The sequence below is a fragment of the Mesoplodon mirus genome (assembly GCF_964341445.2).
Source record: "Mesoplodon mirus genome assembly, chromosome: 6".
Taxonomy (NCBI): Eukaryota; Metazoa; Chordata; class Mammalia; order Artiodactyla; family Ziphiidae; genus Mesoplodon; species Mesoplodon mirus.
The window spans coordinates 118,464,112-118,487,680 of NC_138982.1; the positions used below are offsets into that span (position 1 = coordinate 118,464,112).

Genomic DNA, 23,569 nt, shown 5'->3' on the forward strand with positions numbered 1-23,569 from the left:
CAAACATTGCACTCAAACTGGGTGTTCATGATTTGAGGCAATTTGTGGAGATTTAAATCTTGGGTTTTCTAATGCACGTAACAATAAATCCTATTGCTTCTCCTTGTCCAGCCTGGTAAAAATCAATGCTTTTAGGTAAGGAGTGTTGATTACAAATTATTTTGAACAGTTATTTTAAAACGATCCAAGCTCAAAGGAGAGTTTGACTTAAAGTCATTTAATCAAGGATATTAAATTAAAGGATCACTCTGCCCTGGTGTGATGGGTTGTAGAAGGAAGGAAAATGAACATGAACATGAATTTTGCCAGGTGCTTAACATTTGTTTTAACATTTGATCCTCACTACAAACCAAGAGACAGACATTTTTATCCATATTCTATTGCTCAGAAAACTTAGGGTTAGAGAAATTCAAAATCATTCTCAAGGATACACAGTTCTCAGCTACCTGGGGAGCAGGAATAAAACTCAAGTTTATTAACTTCATTGCCCATCTCAAGTTCTCTCTGCTATGTCCTGTATATACATGTATATTTATACACACACACACACACACACACACACATATATATATATATATCAGATAGTATTTAATGTACATATAAAAAGGTTGGTTCTTTATCTTCCTATCTTCCCCTCCTCTTCACTTCTCATCTCCCTAAAACATATTCTCACACTCAGCCTCTCCTACTCTCTGTGCATAGATGTACATGCATAACACACACACACACATGCTTGGGACAGAAAGACCAAAGAACATTAGTATTTGGGAAGCCAGAGCTGCAGTCTTGACTCCATCCCTCATTTCAGACAAGTCATTAATCTCAGCCTCCTCATTGGGTAATATACTTGTTCCCTCTGGTCTTGTCTCTTCCTAAAAGTATATAATTAAGTGTTTATCTTCAAGTATTTTTATACCTTATATTTCTTTTATAAGTATACCTATATATATATATATATATATATATATACGTATATATACTTTTATAAGTAAAGTAGAGGATTTATATTATCTGATTACTCTGATGCCTCAACATCACCAGCAAATTCAAGCCTCTAATTCTATGCTGTCCAACATTGTAGCCATTTCTCACGGTATGTGGCTATTGAGCAATTGATACTTGGTTGGTCCAATCAAGGAACTAAATTTTAATTTAATTTAATCTTAATTTTGAAATTGAAGCTGGGTCAAAAATACACAATTTTTATTGTTTCATTAGGAGCAGGATTCACTTTAACCATTGAAACTTTAGCATCTGAATTGAGATATATAAGATACACACCAGGGGCTTCCCTGGTGGCACAGTGGTTGAGAGTCCGCCTGCCGATGCAGGGACACGGGTTCATGCCCCGGTCCGGGAAAATCCCACATGCCGCGGAGCAGATGGGCCCGTGAGCCATGGCCGCTGAGCCTGCGCATCCGGAGCCTGTGCTCCGCAACGGGAGAGGCCACAACAGTGAGAGGCCCGCGTACCACACACATACACACACACACAAATATATATATATATCATTAACTTTTTATAATAATTACATGTTGAAACCATAATCTTTTAGATATATTTGTTTAAATACATTATTAAATAAATTTCCACCTGTTTCTCTTTTTAAAAATGTCACTCCCTGGGTCAGCAAACTTTTTCCGTGAAAAGTCAGATAGAAATATTTTAGGCTCTGTGGGCCACATACAGTTTCTATGGCATGGTCTTCTCTATTTTTGTTTTTGTTTTTAAAAAAATTGTTTCAATGCAAAAGCTGTTCTTAGCTCTTGGGCAGTACACACACAGGCCGCCTGGGGCAGTAGTTCTAGCCGCAGCTCTACAGTGACACATTTGCCCTTCTAACCCCAGTGCTCAGTAGCAAGAAGGAATGCTCTTCTCTGAAATTGAACTAAGCTGAATCCATACCTAGGATTGTTCTCCTCATTTTACGAAGAGGATACTGAGGTCTAGAGAATTTAAGCAAATTTCCCAAGTCAAATAGCTGGTAAGTGCAGAGTTAGAATGAGAATTCATATCTGCCCAGCTCCAGGGCTCACGTATGACACTGCATCATACATTCTCCATTATTAAGACTTTCCTTAGTTTGATTAATGAACCTTCACCGAACCATTCATTCAGTAGTCATTGAATGAATATTTGTGCAACATACAAGTAATAGAGACATTTCCCCTGTTCCACATTTAAGCTCATTTTTGAAAAGGTTCAAATATCTTACCAATTTAATTTATGAGATACAAAATGAAGTGGAAAATTGATAATTATTTGCTAACTTCAATCAATATAGATGGCAAGCCTGATAATTCAGCCTTGATCCTGTTAACCGCAATTGGCAGAGATACAAACATTTTATGTTCTTACTTTTTTTTCTAATTCAAGATGCTTTATTAGCTTCAGATGTAATAAAGAGGCGTTAAAATAGGTAGAGAATCAAGGAGTAACAGCCTACATTTTAACCAATGTAATGACAAAGTAGTCGATCTCTAGTGAGGCTAGTATGTTAGTCTATTTTCTTTCAGCATGTTTGTTTAGTTGCATGATCATTCACTCTGTCAAACTTTATAACTAGTTTTTTTTTTGGGGGGGGTTGTGTTTGTTTTTTTTTTTTGGCAGAAGACCTCCAAAACTCTCTGGCTTTGCCATATACTGTAAGAGGATCTCTTATTATTCATCTTTATGAAATTTAATAAAGTCTCATTTTAAATCAATTTCTCTTTAGACCAGCTCTCCATTACCAATCCCTCCTAGAACTGCAATTAAAATGTAAACTAGATATTTTTGATGTTCTTCATTTAAAATCCCAACATTAACTTCTTTCCCTTAAATGCCTTCTCTATCCTTAATTGTGCAGTTGGTCTACAACTGATCATCTGCTTTGGGACTCTGAAGCATCTTCCGTCCATCTGTGTAACTCCTCATTTTGATTAACATGGTGTTTTCCACATAGCAAAGCTCCTAATAAGTATGCATAAATAAAATAGCTTTTTTTTTTTTTTTTTTTTTTGTGGTACGCGGGCCTCTCACTGTTGTGGCCTCTCCCGTTGCAGAGCACAGGCTCCGGGCGCGCAGGCTCAGTGGCCATGGCTCATGGGCCCATCCGCTCCACGGCATGTGGGATCTTCCCGGACCGGGGCACAAACCCGTGTCCCCTGCATCGGCAGGCAGACTCTCAACCACTGCGCCACCAGGGAAGCCCAAAAAAATAGCTTTAAGGGAAGCCAAGAAGCCTAGGATTCTTCTTTCATCTTGGTTTTTCTTTTCAATTCATGTGGCAAATGACATTTTTAGTATGGGCTACAAATTTCCACTGTAACAACTAAATATGCTGTCGAGTTGGGTGTAAAGACTTTACGTTTGAGAGCACCTCTCCTTTCCAGTAAAATTAAAATCACAAATACATTTGGGCTGAGGACTCTCGGAGCTTGAGGAATAACTCCATTAACTTTAGGGATGTTTTCATAGTATTTTCAGAACATTAATCCAAAAGAAGAATCTATTTCCAATTCTATTAAAACTGGTCCAAATCTCTTTTTCCTTGAAAAAAAAAAAAAAAAGGAAAGTGAGAATAGTAGTAGAAAAAAAGCATCCATTCTTCAGAGGCTTAGATGGAAAGTCAGGAGGAAAGTTCTAAATCACTAAATTTCATTATTAAAAGACTAACCTTGTTTTATCCAAGCTGTGGAATCATTTTAATTAGGAATAAAGTAGGTATCAATGATAATTTGATACAACTGGTATAATTCAACAATTGAATAGTTGAATCAATAATTGAACCAGTTGTTTTTCAGTATATATATATATATATATATATATATATATATATATATATATACACACACACACACACATTTATGTTTGTATATATGCATATATTTTAAAATTAGTGAGTATATATATTATATGTGTATATATAAAATGTATATATATATACCTCAGTATTTAATTATATATACAGAAAGACAGAAATATACAGACAGAAAGAGACAGAGCTGTAGCAATTTAAATCATGTTTTTATTATTCTCATCTACTTTTGCAGTGTAGATGAAGTTTGATAACAATCCTAGTAGACTGGTTGGCCATGAACTTTTTTATTTTTCATGCATACTTATTAAACTCATGTGTTTAAGGAAATATCTTCAGGCTTTTCAGCCTATTCAATTTGTCTTTTTAATTGTAGCATAAAAATGCTTCCAAACATTTTGCAATGTCAATTGACAGTATCACTGTAAATGGTCTCTCTCTCTTACACATTAAGATGTAAAATATATTGCTGCTTCCTCTTAAGCATATCTGTCAACATCAATATCTTCTGGGTATTAAAAAGTATACAGAGTTGAGGGAAGAGTTTCCACTGCACTAAATTTTAAAAATTATATTTACTTACTAAGACTTATTATTGAACTTGTTTACAAACTTACAGTACATTACTTTTTAGTTGATCTAAGTTTCTGGGAAACAGAAACGTTCTGGAAGCTGGGAAAATAAGAAGTTTTCAAGATCCCCAAAGAATAAAACTGGTAGCTGTACAGGCAAGTATAAAACTCGAAGGTATTTTACTCTAACCCTTTCTCCAGAGCAAAACAATATCTGGGTTTGAATCCTGGGTCATCCTCTTTTTAACTGGGAAAGTTATTTAACCTTTCTCAACATTTCTAAACCTCTGTAAAGATTTATTGTAAGGATCAACACAGATAATTTCATATATAACATCATCTAGTGTAGTTAATATTATTTTTTGTTGTTATTGGGGAAATGTGTGATTGCAAGGGTAAGAGGTGACATCTAAATCTATAAGTAGAGAGAAGTTCTTTATTTGCTGCAGACATAGGATCTTTCGTATTGTCCTAAGTCACAATAGAAGCCACATAAGTTTATTAGAATGGGATTAATACAAATACAGCACAACTAACTAAGAAAACTGCCTGCACTGTAAAACAGGAACAGGGCCAACTTTGCAGAACATGGAGAACTCTATGTCTCTAGTAATTATAAATATAATTCACAAAAACCATTTGCCTTTGCATTCTAGTAATACTCAATATTTTGTAAGTAAGTTGATGGTGTGTGTCCACAGACTTTAAAGCAGCCAGAGGTGTGCTGGAGTTGACACTAGAGAGAATGAATAATTAAATATTCAGGTATTGTAAGCCTGTTATTAAACCATTGGTAGCTTGAAATCAACCATGGTAGGAACATTCACACCATGGAAACTGGCAAATGCTATTATACAAATCTCAGGTTCCCTGCATCCACCCCAAAAACCTGGTTGACCAGTAAACTGCTGATAAACTGCTGATGCAGGCATATATATATTTACTTGCCAGCTTTAACACTTAATGGTTTATAGTCTTTAACAAGTTAGGTTGTATTTCTCTCCTGCATTTTCCTCATCTAGAAAACAATACAATTATTTCTTTGTCATAAGGTTGCTTTCGTTTAAGTGATTTAAGTTACATAATCACCTAATACATACTTTGTAAATGGTAGTTCATACTAATAAGCCATAATCATGTAAGAGACAACAGTGAAGAACAAAGCAGAAACTAAAAGTAAATGAACAACTTTCCGAAAACAGGGTGTTTTTGCTGTATTAACAGGTTTCATTAAGCAAGTGATTCTAAATATATAATAGAGAAGAGGTGATCCACTCAAGGTTCACTCACCATGAAGAGACTGCTGTGTAAGTTTCCATTTTCCCCAGAAGATGAGAAAAGAGAATCAGTTCTACCAGAAGTTCTCTCTTGGTGAGCTTGTTGTTCTGGGACTGGCTCATATAAGCTGTCCATAGAGCCCTCCTGCAATAAAGAGATTTCTGAGTCAAGGAATAATAAAATGATAATTTTCATTGAAAAGTCATCTAACCATCTACCCACCTTTATACAGTACCCCATCTAAATGAGCCCGTGCATTGGGATTACGAGTTTATGGTATGCCAGTGTTCAACAGTGAACAAGAGAGTAAAGAGAGGCATTCTTAGCACTTATTACAGAGCCAGGAATTCAAACAAAACTCTAAGTTTTGGGGAGCCATGCACAAAATGTGGCAATTTCTCAAGAAGCATGATGAAGACATCAAGTTCAAGGTACTAAATAAAGACCTATTTGGACACCAATAAACTGTGTTGGGTGTCAGGTCATAGGTTTTAGTTATATGAATCGCTCTAATTAGGGTACTAATTAGTACTAATTAGTACATGTCCTTGTATAAGAAACACAGTTTGTTATACTTCAGCTTCCCCAACTGTAAAGTTGCAGTTTTATCCACCTTACAGAGGAACTCTCAGGATGAAATGAATATAGTGTATGCTTTGGAACAGCAAAAGTATTTCACAAGTACAATAAAGGCATTCATATTAATGTTTACAGTATTTATCTTAATAAATAATATTGTTCATTTGTTTTTATAGTTTTATGGAATAATGAATTTTAACATGTATGAGTTTGCATTTAAAACCATTGTAAGCTCTATGTTAAATCCCCTTTGTATTTGGGAAGCAAACTTAACTGAATTGACTTCTTATGTTTTTTTTCCTTTTAAGACAGAATTGGTCTAATTATGGCGTCATCTGGAAACAATCTTAAGGGAAAGAGGTATACACTTAATATATTGAAAATTTCTAGGCATAGTAACTGGGGAGGCTGATAATGGTGGCATCAAAACAAAGGTCTGCTGGATTATGAAAAAGTTTTCTTGCTTTAAACAATGAGTGTTGCACTGAAAATGTTCTCATCTTTAAAAATATATTTTATTAAGATATAAGCAAAGTTAAGATTGAATTGTATTCACATTGTTTACCTTTAAAACTTTCAACCAATGTGTTCTACCGTTCCGTAATTCAAGTAACTTCTGCTCCAAACACATGGCAAATTATTGGGAAAATTTGAAAGACTTAAGTAAGCCCTAAGACATTTGTGCTCTAAATACCTAAACATGTAGGGAAACCAAAAACCTAACAGAAGCACAAAGTGGTGAATGGAGGTTAAGCTTTGGACCTGTTAGTTGTCCACCCACAAACGGGCAGCTTTGATGGATCCTGGGCCTGGTGGTGTAATGTGTAATAGCTTTCCTCCACATAAAGCAAACTCTGTGTGGAAATCCAAGGGCTGCAGCAGTACCCACAGCTATGAAAAGAGGTTGAAAAAATCTCCTACCCATAGCTGCTGGGGCTCTTGCTTCTAGGAAGCTGTCGGTCAGAAAAGCAAAATTCAACAATGCAGCTGGCACACTGGGATCAGAAACAAGCTGCCAGTTGGCTCAGTGATGGATCAGTAATACATCAAATATAACCTTGGGATGAGAACCCTGGACCAGCAATGTAAGCCTCGGTTCTTAACTGGGGCCTCAGAGAGACTGGAGATTTATGCCTTACAACCAAATGGAGAAAGGTAAAGAGGCCAGGAAGGAGAGAAAAGAGAGAAAGAGGAGGATGGAGGTGAAAGGGAAAGGAGTGGGAGAGGGAGAGACAGAGAAGAGACACACAGAGAGAGACACAGAGAGAAAAGAGAAAAAGAGTTATCATTCAACATTAGCCAAAACACAAGAAGGGATCGAATGCTGAGAAAGAGAGTCAACTGAATTGACCATCTGAAAATAAAGCCATTTCCATTCCAGATGAAATTAAAATCATAAAATGCATGAAAAATAATTTCAGAAAAAATATTTATCATCTTCACAGAGCTAAATAAAAAAGGAATATACAATTAAAAATAAATAACCTATGATGAAACCAAAACAGGCAGAAAGGAAACAAACACTAAATAATTTAAAAGTCTTGAAAATGAATAATGTAATCAGAAATTTGTATTAAATAATCAAAAATTGGGATGAACTCTAGACCTCTCAAAAGAATTAGAAAATGCTGAAGAGTTCACCCAGGGTTCAGCATAAAAGGATAAATAGAAACACATGAAATATTCAGGTAAAAGTGTGGAGGACATTTTGAGGCATCACAACATCAGATTAATAGGAATTCTAGAAAAATAAAATGACAGATATTTCTCGTCATTTCAAGAAAACTATGAACTAATTTTACTTATAGTTTTAAGAAATCCTAAATGTAGTGTTAACAAAATTAAATTTAGTAATGTATTTTAAAATATAACATGGCCAGTTAGTGTTTAATACAGGAATAGAAGATGTTTCAATGTTTAAATATACTGTAATGTGTTTAAAAGAAAGCTTATAATTTTAATAAATATTCTAAGGCATTTGAAAGATTTATTATTATTCATCCTTGATAAAATCTCAGCAAACTGGGAAAAGACAGGACTTCCTCAACCTCATTAGAGTTATTTATCCAAAACCCCAGGAAGATGCAATTAAAGGTAATTAAATGAATGTTAGAAACAAGACTAGGATGCCTGCCATTATAGTATTTTTACTTGTCAATGTTAAGAAGAGAGAGAGAAGCTGAGAATGGTATAATTGATAAAGAAGAGGAAAACTTACAGATTATCTGCATTAAAAACCACAGACTATCAGAATTTTAGAAATTCAGCAAAACTACTTATTTGCAGTATCAATATCTGAAAATCAATAATGTATGTATAAATCAGCAAAGACAAATTAGGAAAAAAAATAATAACAGCAACCAAAATTCTTAGACTGCTAGCAATAAAGTTAGCAAAAGATTGGGATTGACATATGTACACTAATATGTATAAAATAGATAACTAATAAGAACCTGCGGTATAAAAAAATAAATTTAATTTAATTTAAAAATTAAAAAAAAGAATTTTATAGAGAAAATTATAAAACATCATTAAAGACTATGAAAGAAGATTAGAATAAATGAAGAGCTATCCATATTTGCAGATGGGAGGCCTCACCCTAATAATGAAGTCAATTTCCCCTAAAGGTGTAAAATTCAAATTCATTTTAATCAAAATCCTATCAAAGATTTTCATATAACTTGATAAGATGATTCTGTATTTATATAGAAACACAGAGACTTTAGAAGTCCACATTTTGAAGAAAGACGAGGAGAGGGTATTCTGAGTAAGGTATCTGCTTGGCATTAGAATTACCTTAATAGGTATGTAGAACAGTAATAAAGAAAAGGATGGAGATAAACCATTGGGATAAAATATATAAACCAAATAAAGATAAAGGCAGCATGTCAAATCATTGAAGAAATGGTTCAGGGATAATTGATTTGTAACCTTATTGGGTTACAAAGTCAAATTAAACTCTCTAACTATATGATGAGCTCAACAAGAAAATCACCTTGCTTCTAATGAGCAAGCTTTCTAAAAACCTTATCACGATGTAAAACTCTAAGAAAAATTCTGGATTCAGAGTGGCACACATAAAAGGATATTTCTGCCTCTCTTTTGAAAGATAGACCCCATTTGGAGTCTATAGATCCAAAATAATAGCAATCACCTTTAATGGATTATTTATAGTATCCTTGGTTCAAAACGGGTAGTTCTTTAAGTTTGGCTTTATATTTCTCTTAAAAACCTCATTTACTAAAAGATTTACAATTTCCCCCTACACTTAAGAGAACTTTAACTCTTTCACTGACTTTCCTTACTGGTAATCTTTATGTGATGCTTAATATTTTAAATCACCTCCTTCCTAGAGATTTAAAGGTCAATATATTTATATCCACTTCCACTTTTTAATTCTGTATTTTTTCCACTAAATCAGTGGCTTTAAATCTCTTTTTTAAAATGTTGTGTCCCATATGTTCACATTCCTACAGGCACAGATAAAATATGTTTTGAATTATGCACAAATTCCTGGCAAAAACTGTAACCCCGCCCCTCTTTCACAGCTCATAACAGCACAGTAGGGTGTCACAACACCCTGGTTGAGAGCCCATATGCTAAATAACTTTATTTATTTATTCCCCAGGAAGGAATAATAATACCTAAAATAGTTTTGATTTTTTTTCCCCAAGTACCTTGTGGACATTTTCTTATTAAAGCAATAATTAATTTTGATCACATATAAACTTCGGAATGCTTACATAATTTTAGTTAGTGTTCATGGTGGTTCAGCCTAATCCAATATGTTTCTGAGCAAGGAACTTTTTAAGGATAACTTTAAAAGATGCAAAAGAGTTGCAGTCAAATTGAGTCCATGAGGCATAGCTTTGAAGCAATCATTTTTGAGTATGTGCCTTCTTCCCTATACTACAGAGAAAGACAATCATGCTCATTACGTGGTTATATGTCTTTAGTAGCAGGATTACAAAGTGTATGCCACAGTATGCTGAGCTATGCTGTGTTATAGAAACATTAGCATACTGATTACAGTACCATTCAAAGTGATTTCAGAACACAATCATCTCTGCCGCTACACTGCCTCTTTCCGTGGGACGTATATTCATGTAAACCATATATAGCTCTTTTACAGCAACTAGAAAAGAATGCACAATACCACTTAAATCACCCGAAATGGGATTTCTCCAGTCAGATTTATATGGCAGAAAGCAAAGTTGAGCACTGGCAGTTATTTTGTAAATTGGGACTATATAGGAAAACTGAACTCAATGATTCAGCCTGCCACAACTCACAATTGCATTTTTATTTTTCAAGATGCTCTAAGATTAAATCCCTTATCTTGACTTAAACCGCCTCCTGTTTAGGTATTACAACCTATGTCAACACCATCTCTAGCACTTATGTTAATCTTCTTTGCAATTTGGAAAAAAAAACAAACATCATAGTAAACCATTTTGTTTCCTCAAATGACAGGGATCTCCCACAGACATCTTGAAAAACCAATGAATAGGCATAATACCCTGCTGTAAACACATATAGAAATGAATAAGATTATTTTTGAAATCCATTTTTAGCATTGGAAGGTGGCCACAATTGCAGGTTAGAGTTATAAAGTATTTCCAGATCTATGACTACCTGCTAACTTCCATTGATCCACTTCAGGCTAAAGAAAAAAAGAAAGCAATAATGTAAAAAAGAATTTGAGAGGTGCTTATACCCTGAATGAGCACATCTGCAGGAGTGGATTAATCTATTGTACCTTGCATTTACAGTGCTGTGTAACTCAGAAAGCTGCCTCCGTGGCAGGTTAACCAGACCAACATTGAACAGAATTCATTACTCAAACAATAAAGAAGAAATTTTGATTCCTAGGAATGTCCCAAAGCAAAACCAGCAACCCAAATGCAGCATATTTTGAAAACAAAAACTCATACTCAATAATAAAAAGAAGAAAATAGTTCCTCAAAAATACTATTTACATATTCCACTTAGAAATTCAGTATAAAAATTTTAAGTAGTCATTGTTATAGATAAATATATACTTTTTTTGTAAATTACTTGCCTCTGAATACAGTCGGCTTATGTTCTTTAATGAAAACATGCTTCCTCTTTTTCTGATGTGAACTTTCTTATGAGACCTTAAAATGTATTAATATAACACTTAGGAAGTTTAGGGTAAACCCGAATTGCACACAATAAAATAAAAAGGAGGATATAAATGGTGCATGTAAAAAAAACACTTACCAGCGAAAAGCAGAAAAGATTCATTTTGGTCAGCTTTAGCCCCCTGTTGCTGTGCCCCCTGTAGCTCTCTCTTGCCTTCACAGCTGTTTGGACAGTTCTCCTGGGAGATTACTACGAAGTAAAATCCCTGCCATAATCCCAGGATTCACAGACCATTATCAAATGAGATGGGTCTTTATTGAACAATTTTCTAAATTAATGAGGAACGCTGACTAACAAAATGAGAGAATAAGACTTACTTGTAAGGAGATTTCAAAGGTGACAATAATATTCCTAAAATCTGGAGGAAAAATGCAGTGAAAATAATCATAGGCCTACCTAACTAAATTGAGAATATGAAACACACCCTGAAGAAAATGTCATCCTCCAATATAAAAGTAACACATTCCCTTCAAAGGGTTAATTTGAGGCTCTGGTACCATGTGCCTCCCCACTTCCCATGCCTTTTATCTCTTCCATTAATTAAAATAATGTTGGCTCTCTTATATAGAAAGATACTGAGATAAGCACTTTTTATGGTGGTAAAATATACATAGCTTAAAATTTTCCATTCTAACCATTTTTTAATGTACAGTTTTGTAGCATTATGTATATTCACATTGCTGTGCAAACATTATCACCGTCCATCTCCAGAATTTGTCTGTCTTATAAAACTGAAACTCTATACCTATTAAACACTAACTCCCAATTCCTCCCTCCCCCTAGCCCCTACCACCATTCTACTTTCTAAGAATTTCACTATTCTAGGTACCTCATTTAAGTGGAATCATGCAGTGTTTGTCTATTGTTAATTGGCTTCTTTCACCCAGCATAATGTCTTCAAGGCTCACTCATGTTGTAGTGTGTGTCAGAATTTCTTTCTTTTTTAAGGCTAAATAATATTCATTGTATATGTGTACTACATTTCGTTTACCTATTCATTTGTTGATGGACACTTAGGTTGCCTTTACCTTTTGGCTATTGTGAATAATGCTGCTATGAACACGAGTGTACATAACACTATGTGTGTCCCTGCTTTTCATTCTTTTGACTATAAATGCTAAGATAGAATTGCTGCAAAGTTAAATTTACATCTTGCAAACATGCTTATTCTTCAGCTGGTCCCAGACTTATTTTTCCTTTAAGTCACATTTATTTCTAGTACTCCCGGAAAGCGCATCTACAGTAGTCCCTTATCCTTTAATTAGGAATACGTGGGGAGATGCATTGGAAACTTCTGCTTTGGAATGTTATTAGCTAAGAATGCTTTTGAATTTCATGTAACAGACTACCTGACTGAGTGCTTACTCATTACTTAGAGCTGTTCTTCTCATATAAGAATTGGTCTGCAGATTGACAATTGTTGGCATTGATGAAGAGGGTCAGTGAGGTCAGAGTCGTGGTCACTGGCTGCAGTTCCCTTTCCCTTCCCTTCAGGGTCTGAATATTGATGCAGAAGCTCAAAGCATTAAGTCCTCACACTCTTGGATGAAAGAATCAGACATCATAGGCACTGATGTCGAGCAGCCTTCTGTGTTTAGCTGCCTTTCTATGATTGCTACCAAGAGCCTAAGCACCCCTGTAAAAGGTTCACTCTTTCTGCATACTTTGTCAAAGTTAGTACCTGTGGGGAGTATTATTTAAGGTATATTTTGAGAAGATGTAATATTAAAATTTAATCAAAACCAGATGAAACTAAAACTTTGAATCTCTTCCTTAGGGTCTCTTTTAGGAGCTATAACATTACTTCAAATCCCAATATTTAAAAAAAAATTATGCAATTTTCACACATGCTCAAAAGTAGAGTTAATACCTTTGACATATATACACTACCAAATGTAAAATAGATAGCTAGTAGGAAGCAGCCGCACAGCACAAGGAGATCAGCTCAGTGCTTTGTGACCACTTAGAGGGGTGGGATAGGGAGGGCGGGAGGGAGGGAGATGCAAGAGGGAAGAGATATGGGGATATATGTATATGTATAACTGATTCACTTTGTTATAAAGCAGAAACTAACACACCATTGTAAAGCAATTATACTCCAATAAAGATGTTAATAAATAAATAAATAAATAAATAAATAATACCTTTGTATTTCCATTACCTATATGAAAAAAAATTATCAAGATATTTTGTTTTATCCTTATCATTCTTCTTTCCTGCTAAAATATTTTAAACCCCAAACAAAAGGCCATTTCACTCCTACATACATTCACTTTGTATTTCTAAAAATTTTTTGAAATTTTCTTAGATAATCAGAGTGCCCTTGCTACACTTAAACTTTATTCCTTGATAACTTCAAACAACCTCCTTATGTCACACCCCCCGCAGAGAGAGGGAGTCTATTTCTCCAATCCCCTGAATGAGGCTGAGGCTGTGACTACACTGATAAATCTCTAGAATGTGGCAGCCGTATCACAGTGCTAGATCTAAGCCTAGTCTTTAAGAGGACTGCCAACTTCCACTTCCTTCTTCTTTGAACCCACCTGTCCTGTTGTGAGGAAGGTCAAGCAGCACATAAAGAGACCTACGTGAAGGAACACTGAAGGCTCCTGTGACGGCCCCAGCTGCTCTCCAAGTTGGCAGCCAGTGCCAGTGCACTAGCGTTGTAGGAGAGACCATCTTGGGAGTAAATCCCCAAGTCCCCGGCGAGCCACCCTAGCTATGCCAAATGGAACAGAGAGCTGTCCCCCAAGAGGCCTACCCGAGTTATAAGACTGTGAGAAAAGAAATTATTGTTTTTTTAAGCCACTAAATCCTGGGGTGGTTCGTTATATGACAAGATAGCCAAAGGACTTTCCATAGTTAAATTCCCCAATGATCTTTTTTTTTTTAAAGTAATTTTTCATTTGCTCCATTTGAATCAAGATCAAACAAGGACCACATGTCATATTTGGTTATCATGTCTCTCAAGTCTCTTTAATCTAGAACTCCTTGCTTCTCTCTCCCCCGCCCCCACTCTCTCTCTCTTTCTCTTCTTTACCACTAACTTTCGTAGAAATTAGGTGTTGTAAAATGTATCACATTCAGAATTTTCTTTTTGTTTCTTTGTGCATCATTTAACTTGCTCTTCTGTCTCTAGTATCTCCTCTAAATGAAAATCAGCTCTTTCCTACCAATGGAAATTGGTAAGAATCTGAATCAACTCTTTGCAAGAACATTTCATAGGTGGTTCTGTGTGCAGTACATTGTATCATGTCAGGAATCACTCACTATTTCCCCCTTTCGCTGATACTGGGTTTCTACTGATTAGACAAACAAATAAATTATTTCATTAGGAGCTACAAAATGATCTTATAAATTGTAAAAGTCATCCCACACTAATTCACTGGAAAATTTTGTAAAGTAGAAATGTCTTTCATCACCTAGTGCTATGGTTTACCTAAAACATAGCACATAGAGGAAAAAGCAGGACACATGACAATTTCAGAGTAAGGAATTAATGCTCCAGTTATTTTTTTCAATGGTACCCAATGAATTTATTATTTTTCTCTCCCTCCTCACCTCCTTCTTCTTCCTCTCTCTCTTTCTCATGACATTATGAGCTTATAGACTTTTATATACACAATATGCTTCAGCTAATCTCCCATATTCTTGATGCCCAATTATGTCCTATCTTTGGCCATTGACAGACTTTCAGTAATTGTATTCTAGAAAAGAACAACTTCACATTCTCAGAGTTTCTTGAATTCCAGCACAACAGGAAGTTCTGGGATCATTTTCTTCCTCAGATCAAGAGTCAGCCATCCATCCAAGGAAAGCCTGGAATCTTTCAATAGCTTCTAAAAGGCCAAATCCATGTGCCATGGTATTTTGCTGTTAATTTTTTCTCTCTGATTCTCATTTGCTTGGTTTTTTTCCCAATTTTAAAAAATTGGGGTATAGTTGCTTTACAATGTTGTGTTAGTTTCAGACCTAAGTGTAAGACTGGACACTATAAAACTCTTAGAGGAAAATACAGGAAGAATACTCTTTGACATAAATCACAACAAGATCATTTCCTTGCTTTAAGACATCAGTTATTTCCCACACATAATGATTAGAGAACTTGTTTCTTCAAACTATGTATTTGTGGTACAATTTGGAGTCAGAGACCCCTCCTTGTAATCCTTCTGTTTCATGGACTCCTGTCATTTGGGAGGAGGTGGCTATTGGGAGAATCCAAAGATAAAACTGTAGTATCTAACTTTTTAAATCTTTGTAAAAATTTTCTCTCTGTACTTTTTTTTCAACTTGAAGTTTTCCTAATACTTATATCTGGTAGAAGCAATAAAAACAATAAAATATCCTAAGATTCTTTCTGAAAAAGGTCTCTGAGGTGTTTCATGTTATACCAGGCACCCACTCCCCAAAAGTCATGGCTAATTCAAAGGGCAGAGTAGGTCCTGGTGGGCACAGCAAATGCCCCTATTGCCTCCCCTCACATCTTTCTTTTCTCAGATGCTGAAAATTAACTGTCTTTTATCTATATCCTCTGCAGACATAATTTCTATACGCTGTAAGATGACAGTTACCTTTCATTCCATCAGGTAGTTATTATGGTAGTGTACAAAGATCTTAAGCTTTGGAACCAGACAGACCTGCATTTGAATTCTGTAACTTACTATGAAATCCTTGACAAGTCACTTAACTTCTCTGAATGCCAATTTCCCACTTCTATAAAAAAAGCGATGATAGAATCTGTCTTAAAATCTGTTTATATAAATTGATACCGAAGTGTATAAAGTGAATTCCAGGAAGAATTCAGCAGACTGCTATCATGAATTAGTTTGGTCACGTCTTCCAATTAAAGTGCGTTAACATGAACAGCCACTAAATTTCACTGTCTCACTCGAGGAGAAGGAAGGAAGTGTGTGTCATGGCCAAAGTACATCAGAGCAGAAGCCACAAGATCTAGATTCTATACCTAGACCTAGAACTAAGGTACTTCGTGACAAAGCCTCCCAGACTCAAAGGGTTTTTCAGCTTCTTTATCAATGAAACAAAAGAGGTAGACTAAGTCTTTCTCAACATTTTTTATGTAAAAGCACACACAAAAAACAGAAGTTTCCTCAAGGCCCTACCGGCCACTTCAGGTTCCAAGGAGATGCTATCTCAACACATCTATAACCATTCACAGTGTATCAGCAGGTACACACCAGTTCACCAGTTGTACACACCAGTTGAAAACTCTGGTCTGGAGGATATCTAGAATCCCTCTAACTCCTGATACTCTTGATGGATATTTCAGAGCAGGGAAAATGGTACAGTTAGAGTGAGGGTGAGGAAATGCCTTTCAAGTTAGATAGAGGTAAATCTAATGTTTATATTCAAATTTGTGGACTGCTGCATGAAATTATAGTACAGACAATTCTGAGACCCCACCATATCCCCAGGTGACACTTCCTTAAATTAAATTGAAATAATTTTAAATCACACCATCTTTTTCATCGCAAAGGAATGTCTTAACTCAATAAATAATCATTTATTGTTTCTGGTCCATTTCTAAAATTTCATAAACAAAGGACAGATGTAAAGTCATTAATTTTGAAGAAGCTAATTAGAATAGCAGAACATAAAATACCTAACATTTTGCAAATAATGCATAGGCAGTATTACCATCATATCCATTAACTGGTTAACCAAGGATAACATTGTTTTCCCATTTTTATATCAACTAGTATCAAAGGAAAAGAGAGGGAGAAAGAAAGGGAGAGAAGAGGGAGAGGGAGGGAGAAGAGAGGAGAGGAGAGAGAGAAAGTACATTCTTGTAACAAACAATAAATATTCACTTTTCATGGACAGATTTTGAAGAACAGCTAGAGAGAGCCATATTTGTTAGAGACATGTTTACAGAAATGTGTTGGTTTTGAATGCTGAGATTTCTAGCTTTATCTGGTAAAGATTGTCAATGTTTCTTGCAACCAAACTAGAATTTGATAAAGAATAAGATTTGGGGAATTTTAAGAGATTCATTTTAGAAAGTAGTGATTTACAGATATGGTAGAGAAGAAAAATGTTTCTTAAAGGGGTATTCTAGTAGGAGAAGAATGATCCATAAATGATATCTCTGTGCCTCAATTTCATCTGTAAAGCATATGGCATAGAATTGAATAATCTCAAGGTCTCAAGGTTCTTGCATCTTTTTCCAAACTCCTGTAGAAAACTGCAATGCATGGAAGATGGCTTTAAACTTTGTGAGCAAACTGGAATAAATTAGAGTTTTAAAATATCTGACAACACTAAACTAAATGGAAAAAATGTATTTAACCTAAAAGGAAGCAGTATGACTACAAATAAAATTGTCATTTTTTCCATTAATAGAACTTTAACATTTTAATTTAGTATAAAAGATATATATAGGTAATAGCAAATATAACTAGTATCTTCTATCCAATAAATTTCAAGAGAAGACCTGCTCACTAGCCCCAGAGAGCACTCTGTGTGAGCTGCATGATGCTGATGACTCTGGAATACAACCTTTTTCTCAACTAAATTGAAATGATTTTCCTTGATAAGATTTCATGACACTAGGAAGTACACATGGTTGTCTACTGTTAATCTCTTTGCTTTTGGTACAGTATAAATTTAGTATCAAGGAAAATATGTGCCACAAAAGAGCCGTCAGTGTCTACTTGTTGAATTTCTCTTTTTATGTACCATTGTCCAGAACAACCTCAGACTGTATCTGCCTTATGCCAATGCTTTGTTTAATGATGCTAAAATAGTGTGTATTTTCAGAGTTGGCCAAACCAAAATACTGATATGCATCCAGGCCACCAGGCAGGGCCTCTAGGAACTAGAAATCCCAGATCTGTCCCTTCTGGCTGTGTAACGTACCAGGTGCCATAAATATCAGCATTGTCTGTGTGTGCCGTGATGACACAAGGATTGGGAGTTATGGTGCTGGGATGACAAGAGCAAACGTTTGAAGTATTTATTAGACTAAGAGAAATGAGGCAACTTTTCCTCCAAGATTTCTAATGGTAAACTATTTGTTTCAGGAAATAACACCATTGCCAATTTTTAAAAATTGAGCTATAATTTACCTTCTTAATTTTAGCTGTTCTGGCATCTGTGTTTGTTTGTTTGTTTGCAGTACATGGGTCTCACACTGTTGAGGCCTCTCCCGTTGCGGAGCACAGGCTCCGGACGTGCAGGCTGAGCGGCCATGGCTCACAGGCCCTGCCGCTCCGCGGCATGTGGGATCTTCCCGGACCGGGACACAAACCCGTGTCCCTTGCATTGGCAAGCAGACTCTCAACCACTGCGCCACCAGGGAAGCCCTGGCATGTGTGTTTTAATTGTGGTTTTAACAATGTTGAACTCCTTTTCATGTTTCTTAGCCTTTCGACTCTAAGAAGTGTTTGTTCAAATCTTTCACCCATTCTTGATTGAGTTGTCTGGGTTTTTTTTTCTTTGTAAGAGTTATTTGTTTTTAAGTTATTTCTTTGTAAGAGTTATTTATTTATTTGTAAGAGTTCTTTATATTCTGTTGATGAACACTGACAAATACACACACACACACACACACACACACACGTATTACATCAATCTTTTCCAAGCCTGTGGCTTGATTTCCATGTGCTGTCATTTAAAGAGCATTTTAAAATTATGTATTAATTAAACAATTAAATTTAATTATTTATTAATCTTTCCTTTTTGTTAGTGGCTTTTGTGTCTTAGTTAAGAAATCGTTACCTATTTCAAAGTCATGAGGATATTCTCCATGTTTTATTCAAGAAACTTGATGGATTTAGCTTTCATACGTAATGTCTGTGATCCATTTCAAATTAATTTCTCTGTTTGGTGAATTCGAGGTAGGATTCTAGGTTCTTTTTGTTTGTCTGTTTTTCACTGATACATCCAGTTGACCCAATGCTATTTTCTGAGAAGACCATCGATTTTCTGTTGAAGTGAACTGGCATCCTTATCAAGGCACTGTTTCCAAGTATCAATAGACATGTTTTTGGAATCTCTATCATATTCCACTGGTCAATCTTTGTGCCAGTTATACACTTTCTTAATTACTATAGCTTTAGAGCAAGTCTTGCTATCTGGTAGTGGATGTACTCCAACTTTGCTCTTTGCCTTTAATATCATCTTGACTATCCTAGGTCCTTCAGTATATTTTTTAAGGCATGAGATTGAAAACCTGGAGAGAAGTTTAAGTTTCATCTTGGCCACTGTCTAGCTACGACCTTTTGAAAGACATTTAACCCCCCTCTCTCTGTTCTTCATTTGTAAAATATGCAGGACCTGAATTAGACAAACCTAAAGACACTTGCATTTGTGATTTTCTAGCTCAATTCACATAGAAAGGGAAGGGAATTAATGTTCATAAATAAAACACAGGAAACCTCCCTTGGAAGGATGGTTGCTTCAATGTTGCCAAATTTTTCCTTCCACAAATATTATTTCACATTTAAAACAATGCATTTTAAGTGGGTTTAGAGATAATGTTTAATACATTATCAAAATATTTACAAATTCTTTAAGTTGAAGTCTTAAATAATTGAAGTCTGCAGTAACTGGTGCCACAATCTTTAACCTAAAAGCCATTGTCTCCATTTCATCAGGCCAGTGCCCCAATGTCACACTTTGTTTTGCCCTTGAGAATTTTCCTATGTAATTTTTCACACCTAAAGTATTCTCTTGCTCTCTTTTCACAAATTTATATCTCTTAGTTTCTTTACAAGCCACTACCTGCTTGTCTTCCTCGAGTAAACTTACTTCATACTTAGTACTCACTCACCTGCACTGCATTTCATACTCCATCCATATACACAAATTGCATTAAACATGTTGTTCTCATCTCCTTAATTAGATTCTAAGATGCTTTTATTTTGAATTGTCAGCAGGATGGGGAGTATTGCATTTAGCATTGTACAATCACATCCAGGTCTTTGGGAAGAACTTGTAGGTTGTGAGTGCTTCTTCTGTGCCAGTCACATGTGTATCTCATTTCACAATGACCTAGTGAGGTAGTTTGTAGCCAGTATCCCTCTTATTTCATAAATGAGGAAAGTTTTATTACAATTTGGTAATACCCTCAGTGTCAGAGTGTCTGATTCTCTTCTTCTGTCAAGGAGATGGGGATGGGAACAAATTGGATTAGTGGCACTGCTGGCTATTGGGTGTGAGGGGGGAGGTCCTAAAGGGCACAGACTAGAAATAGGATATTCTTATTGCCAGAGACAAGAGACACTGGGACTGGTGAGAAGACTAAGAGAGAATGATAAAATCTGGTCAAGGTCTAGGCTGAGGGATCGAAGATGGATGCCAAATCCAGAGGAGTAGAGTTTGAAAAAGAGAGACTGCGTGGAACAAAGACTAGTTTGAAACATAGGGATGGGACTGAAAGGAGGGTATGCAGCAATAGAAAAGAGCAGGTGATTAATAATCATTTGCTGTTTGTATAAATTAATACATAAGTAAATGCCTTATAAGGAATAAATGAGAGAGAGGTATAAAAAACTTATTTTGAGATTTGAAACCTAGGTAATTGAGAAAATGTTAGTATCATTGAATAGAATTAGGGAAGTCAAGAGAAAATGAAAGCTTGAGTAGTGCATGTGGAGATGGATTTTAGATGTGGAACATCCAGGAAAGAATGTCCAATAAGCAACTGAAAATGTGTAGAGCTCAGAAGAGCAGTAGAAATTAGAGTTTACAGCTTATGAAATGCTTTACGTACATCACCTTATTCTCAAAAAATAAAAACAAACAAACAAAAAACCCTAAGTAAATTGGAAAGTTAAAATGAAAGAAATTGAATTAAAAGCAGTTAAGTGACTTCTCAAGTGACACCCTTAATAGGTGGCTGATCTAGAATTGAAACTCACATTTCCAATCACCAAGTTCAATGCTAATTTTATTATGTCATGCTTCCTTTTCCTGCCCCCCCCAAGTGAGTAAATCATCCAAAATAAATAGAGGCTTTCAGATAACATGGTTCCATTCGAGCCTTATGCTAATATACATGACTTCAGGTGACAAAGAACTGAAATTTATCAAACATAGCAAGTTGACCTCCCCCTTAGTTAAAGATTTTTTTTTTAATTCATTCCAAGAGTTTCTCACTTGCTGCAATTTGCCTTTCTAGTATGGACATAGCTGACAACATCACCTGCCTGCCAAAAAAATTAATGTGCTGGAAGCTGTTAAGTGGATTAAAAGTTTGTGCCACAAAGTAATGCCCAATAGCACCATCAAAAATTCCACCTCAGCTGAAAATGTCCCTAAAAACTCAAAACCAGAAAAGAACACATTTAGAAAGCTTCATGAGGCAGAAGATGTAAAAGAAATGGCACAATATACAAGCAAATAAATCAAACATTTGAAAATTTGCCAAGTAGCTGGAAGCAGAAGTTGAGAAAAAAAATCTGAGTACTGCTGATTTCCTAGAATACTCTGGGAGCTTAAAAAAAAAGAAAAAAATATATATATTAGTTATCTATTGCTGCAGAACTGGCACCCTTATTTCTCCTGTATTCTATCAGCCAAAGGAGGTTGCAGTGCAAGCCCAGATTCAAGGTGTGGGGAAGTAGATGCCTCCTTTTAATGGAAGGAGCTGCAAAGTCATATGGCAATGGATGTGGACACAAGCAGCAAGAACAATTACAACCAAGTTGTAGTTGGTCTACCACAACCAGGAACAAGCTGTTTGAGTTTAGGCCGTTCACTTTGCCTCTTTTGACCTCAGATTCCCTATCTCTAAGGGTTAGGACGAGATGCTCCCTGGGATTCCTGACTGTTCTTTTTTTTTTTTTTTTTTTTTTTGCAGTACGTGGGCCTCTCACTGTTGTGGCCTCTCCCGTTGCAGAGCACAGGCTCCGGATGCACAGGCTCAGAGGCCATGGCTCACGGGCCTAGCCGCTCCGCGGCATGTGGGATCTTCCTGGACCGGGGCACGAGCCCGTGTCCCCTGCATCGGCAGGCGGACTCTCAACTACTGCGCCACCAGGGAAGCCCTTTACTGTTCTTTATTTCTAATACAATGACTTCCAAAACTGCCTTTAGGGCAAATCAGATTTTTAGTTAACTTGAAGAAAAAATAATCTATAAACAAAGTGGCATGCAGTTGTTTGTTTAAGTGTAAAGTCACTTAACTGAAGTGCAAAACTACTACATAGAACATAGAAGTGAAAGAGGATGCCATAAAATCAAACTACATTACAGTATTTCAAGTTGGACATGATTGAAAATTATCAGCTTAGCCATTTGACAACACTAATATAAGTCATCCAGAGGGATTCCAAATACTCTGTGTTAGAAATTGAACTGTCTAGTTCATGTCCTAAATGACCCAGCTCGGTACTGGCTCATCACCAATATTCTGCTTTGTAGATTTGTCTTCACCAATAGTTCAGGATGTGAAAGTGCCAGATGTTAGAATTACTTGGATTGACTTTAAACATAATTTAAGTGGTTAATTGCTTTATCTTCTATTTCACTTGGACCATCAAGATTCAACCAAGTTTAGGAAGCCTAAACTTTAGCCAAGCAGATGCTAAGAGAAAGAAGTCAGTCAACCAGTCAAGGGTACTTCCTGTCTCAATATGCAGAATAGTAACATCCTCTTCTAGAAACCCCAACTTCAAGAGAAGACAAAACACTTTCTTTTCTCAGACTGATGAGGAAACAATGGCTAAAATCGAAAGTGTTACTGCCTAGAAATAAAAACAAATCTTCTTTGAATGCTAAAAAAAAGATTTTTAATACTTTCCATTGGTTTGATATGCACATATCTGTGTACTTTGTTTTTCTAGAGGATACACAGTTAAAATGTCAAACTACTGGAATCTGGAGATTAATTGGATCTGGCCTGTTTTAATTTAAAGCAGGCTAAAGAAGTTAAACCTAACCACCCCTATCAGCAAGAAAGGATATGACTGAATTTAGCACTAATTGCAATTTATGAAACTCTACAGTCAGACAAGAATGAGGAAATGCTCAGATCTAAATGGAGCTGTTTCTGTAAGAAAACCATTTCCTTGATATCTGCATGTTCATCGTCTTAGCTCTCAGGCCCCCAGACAGCTGTCTCTTGGACTTTAGGAAATTAGACACCAAATATAAGATCTGAAAAACTAAAACCTGCTAAGAGCAGACAGAGGTCATGTGAGCTATATTTAGG

The 23,569-nt window shown here is 35.8% G+C and overlaps 1 protein-coding gene across 1 annotated transcript in view; it reads right to left on the reverse strand.

Annotated features, from left to right (window-relative positions):
* Positions 1-23,569, reverse strand: part of SAMSN1 (SAM domain, SH3 domain and nuclear localization signals 1) — a 394,513-nt gene that overhangs the window by 125,473 nt on the left and 245,471 nt on the right. The window contains exon 4 of the mRNA XM_082624481.1: positions 5,662-5,793. Coding sequence (XP_082480607.1) covers positions 5,662-5,793 — 132 coding nt within the window. The remainder of the gene's footprint in view (positions 1-5,661; positions 5,794-23,569) is intronic.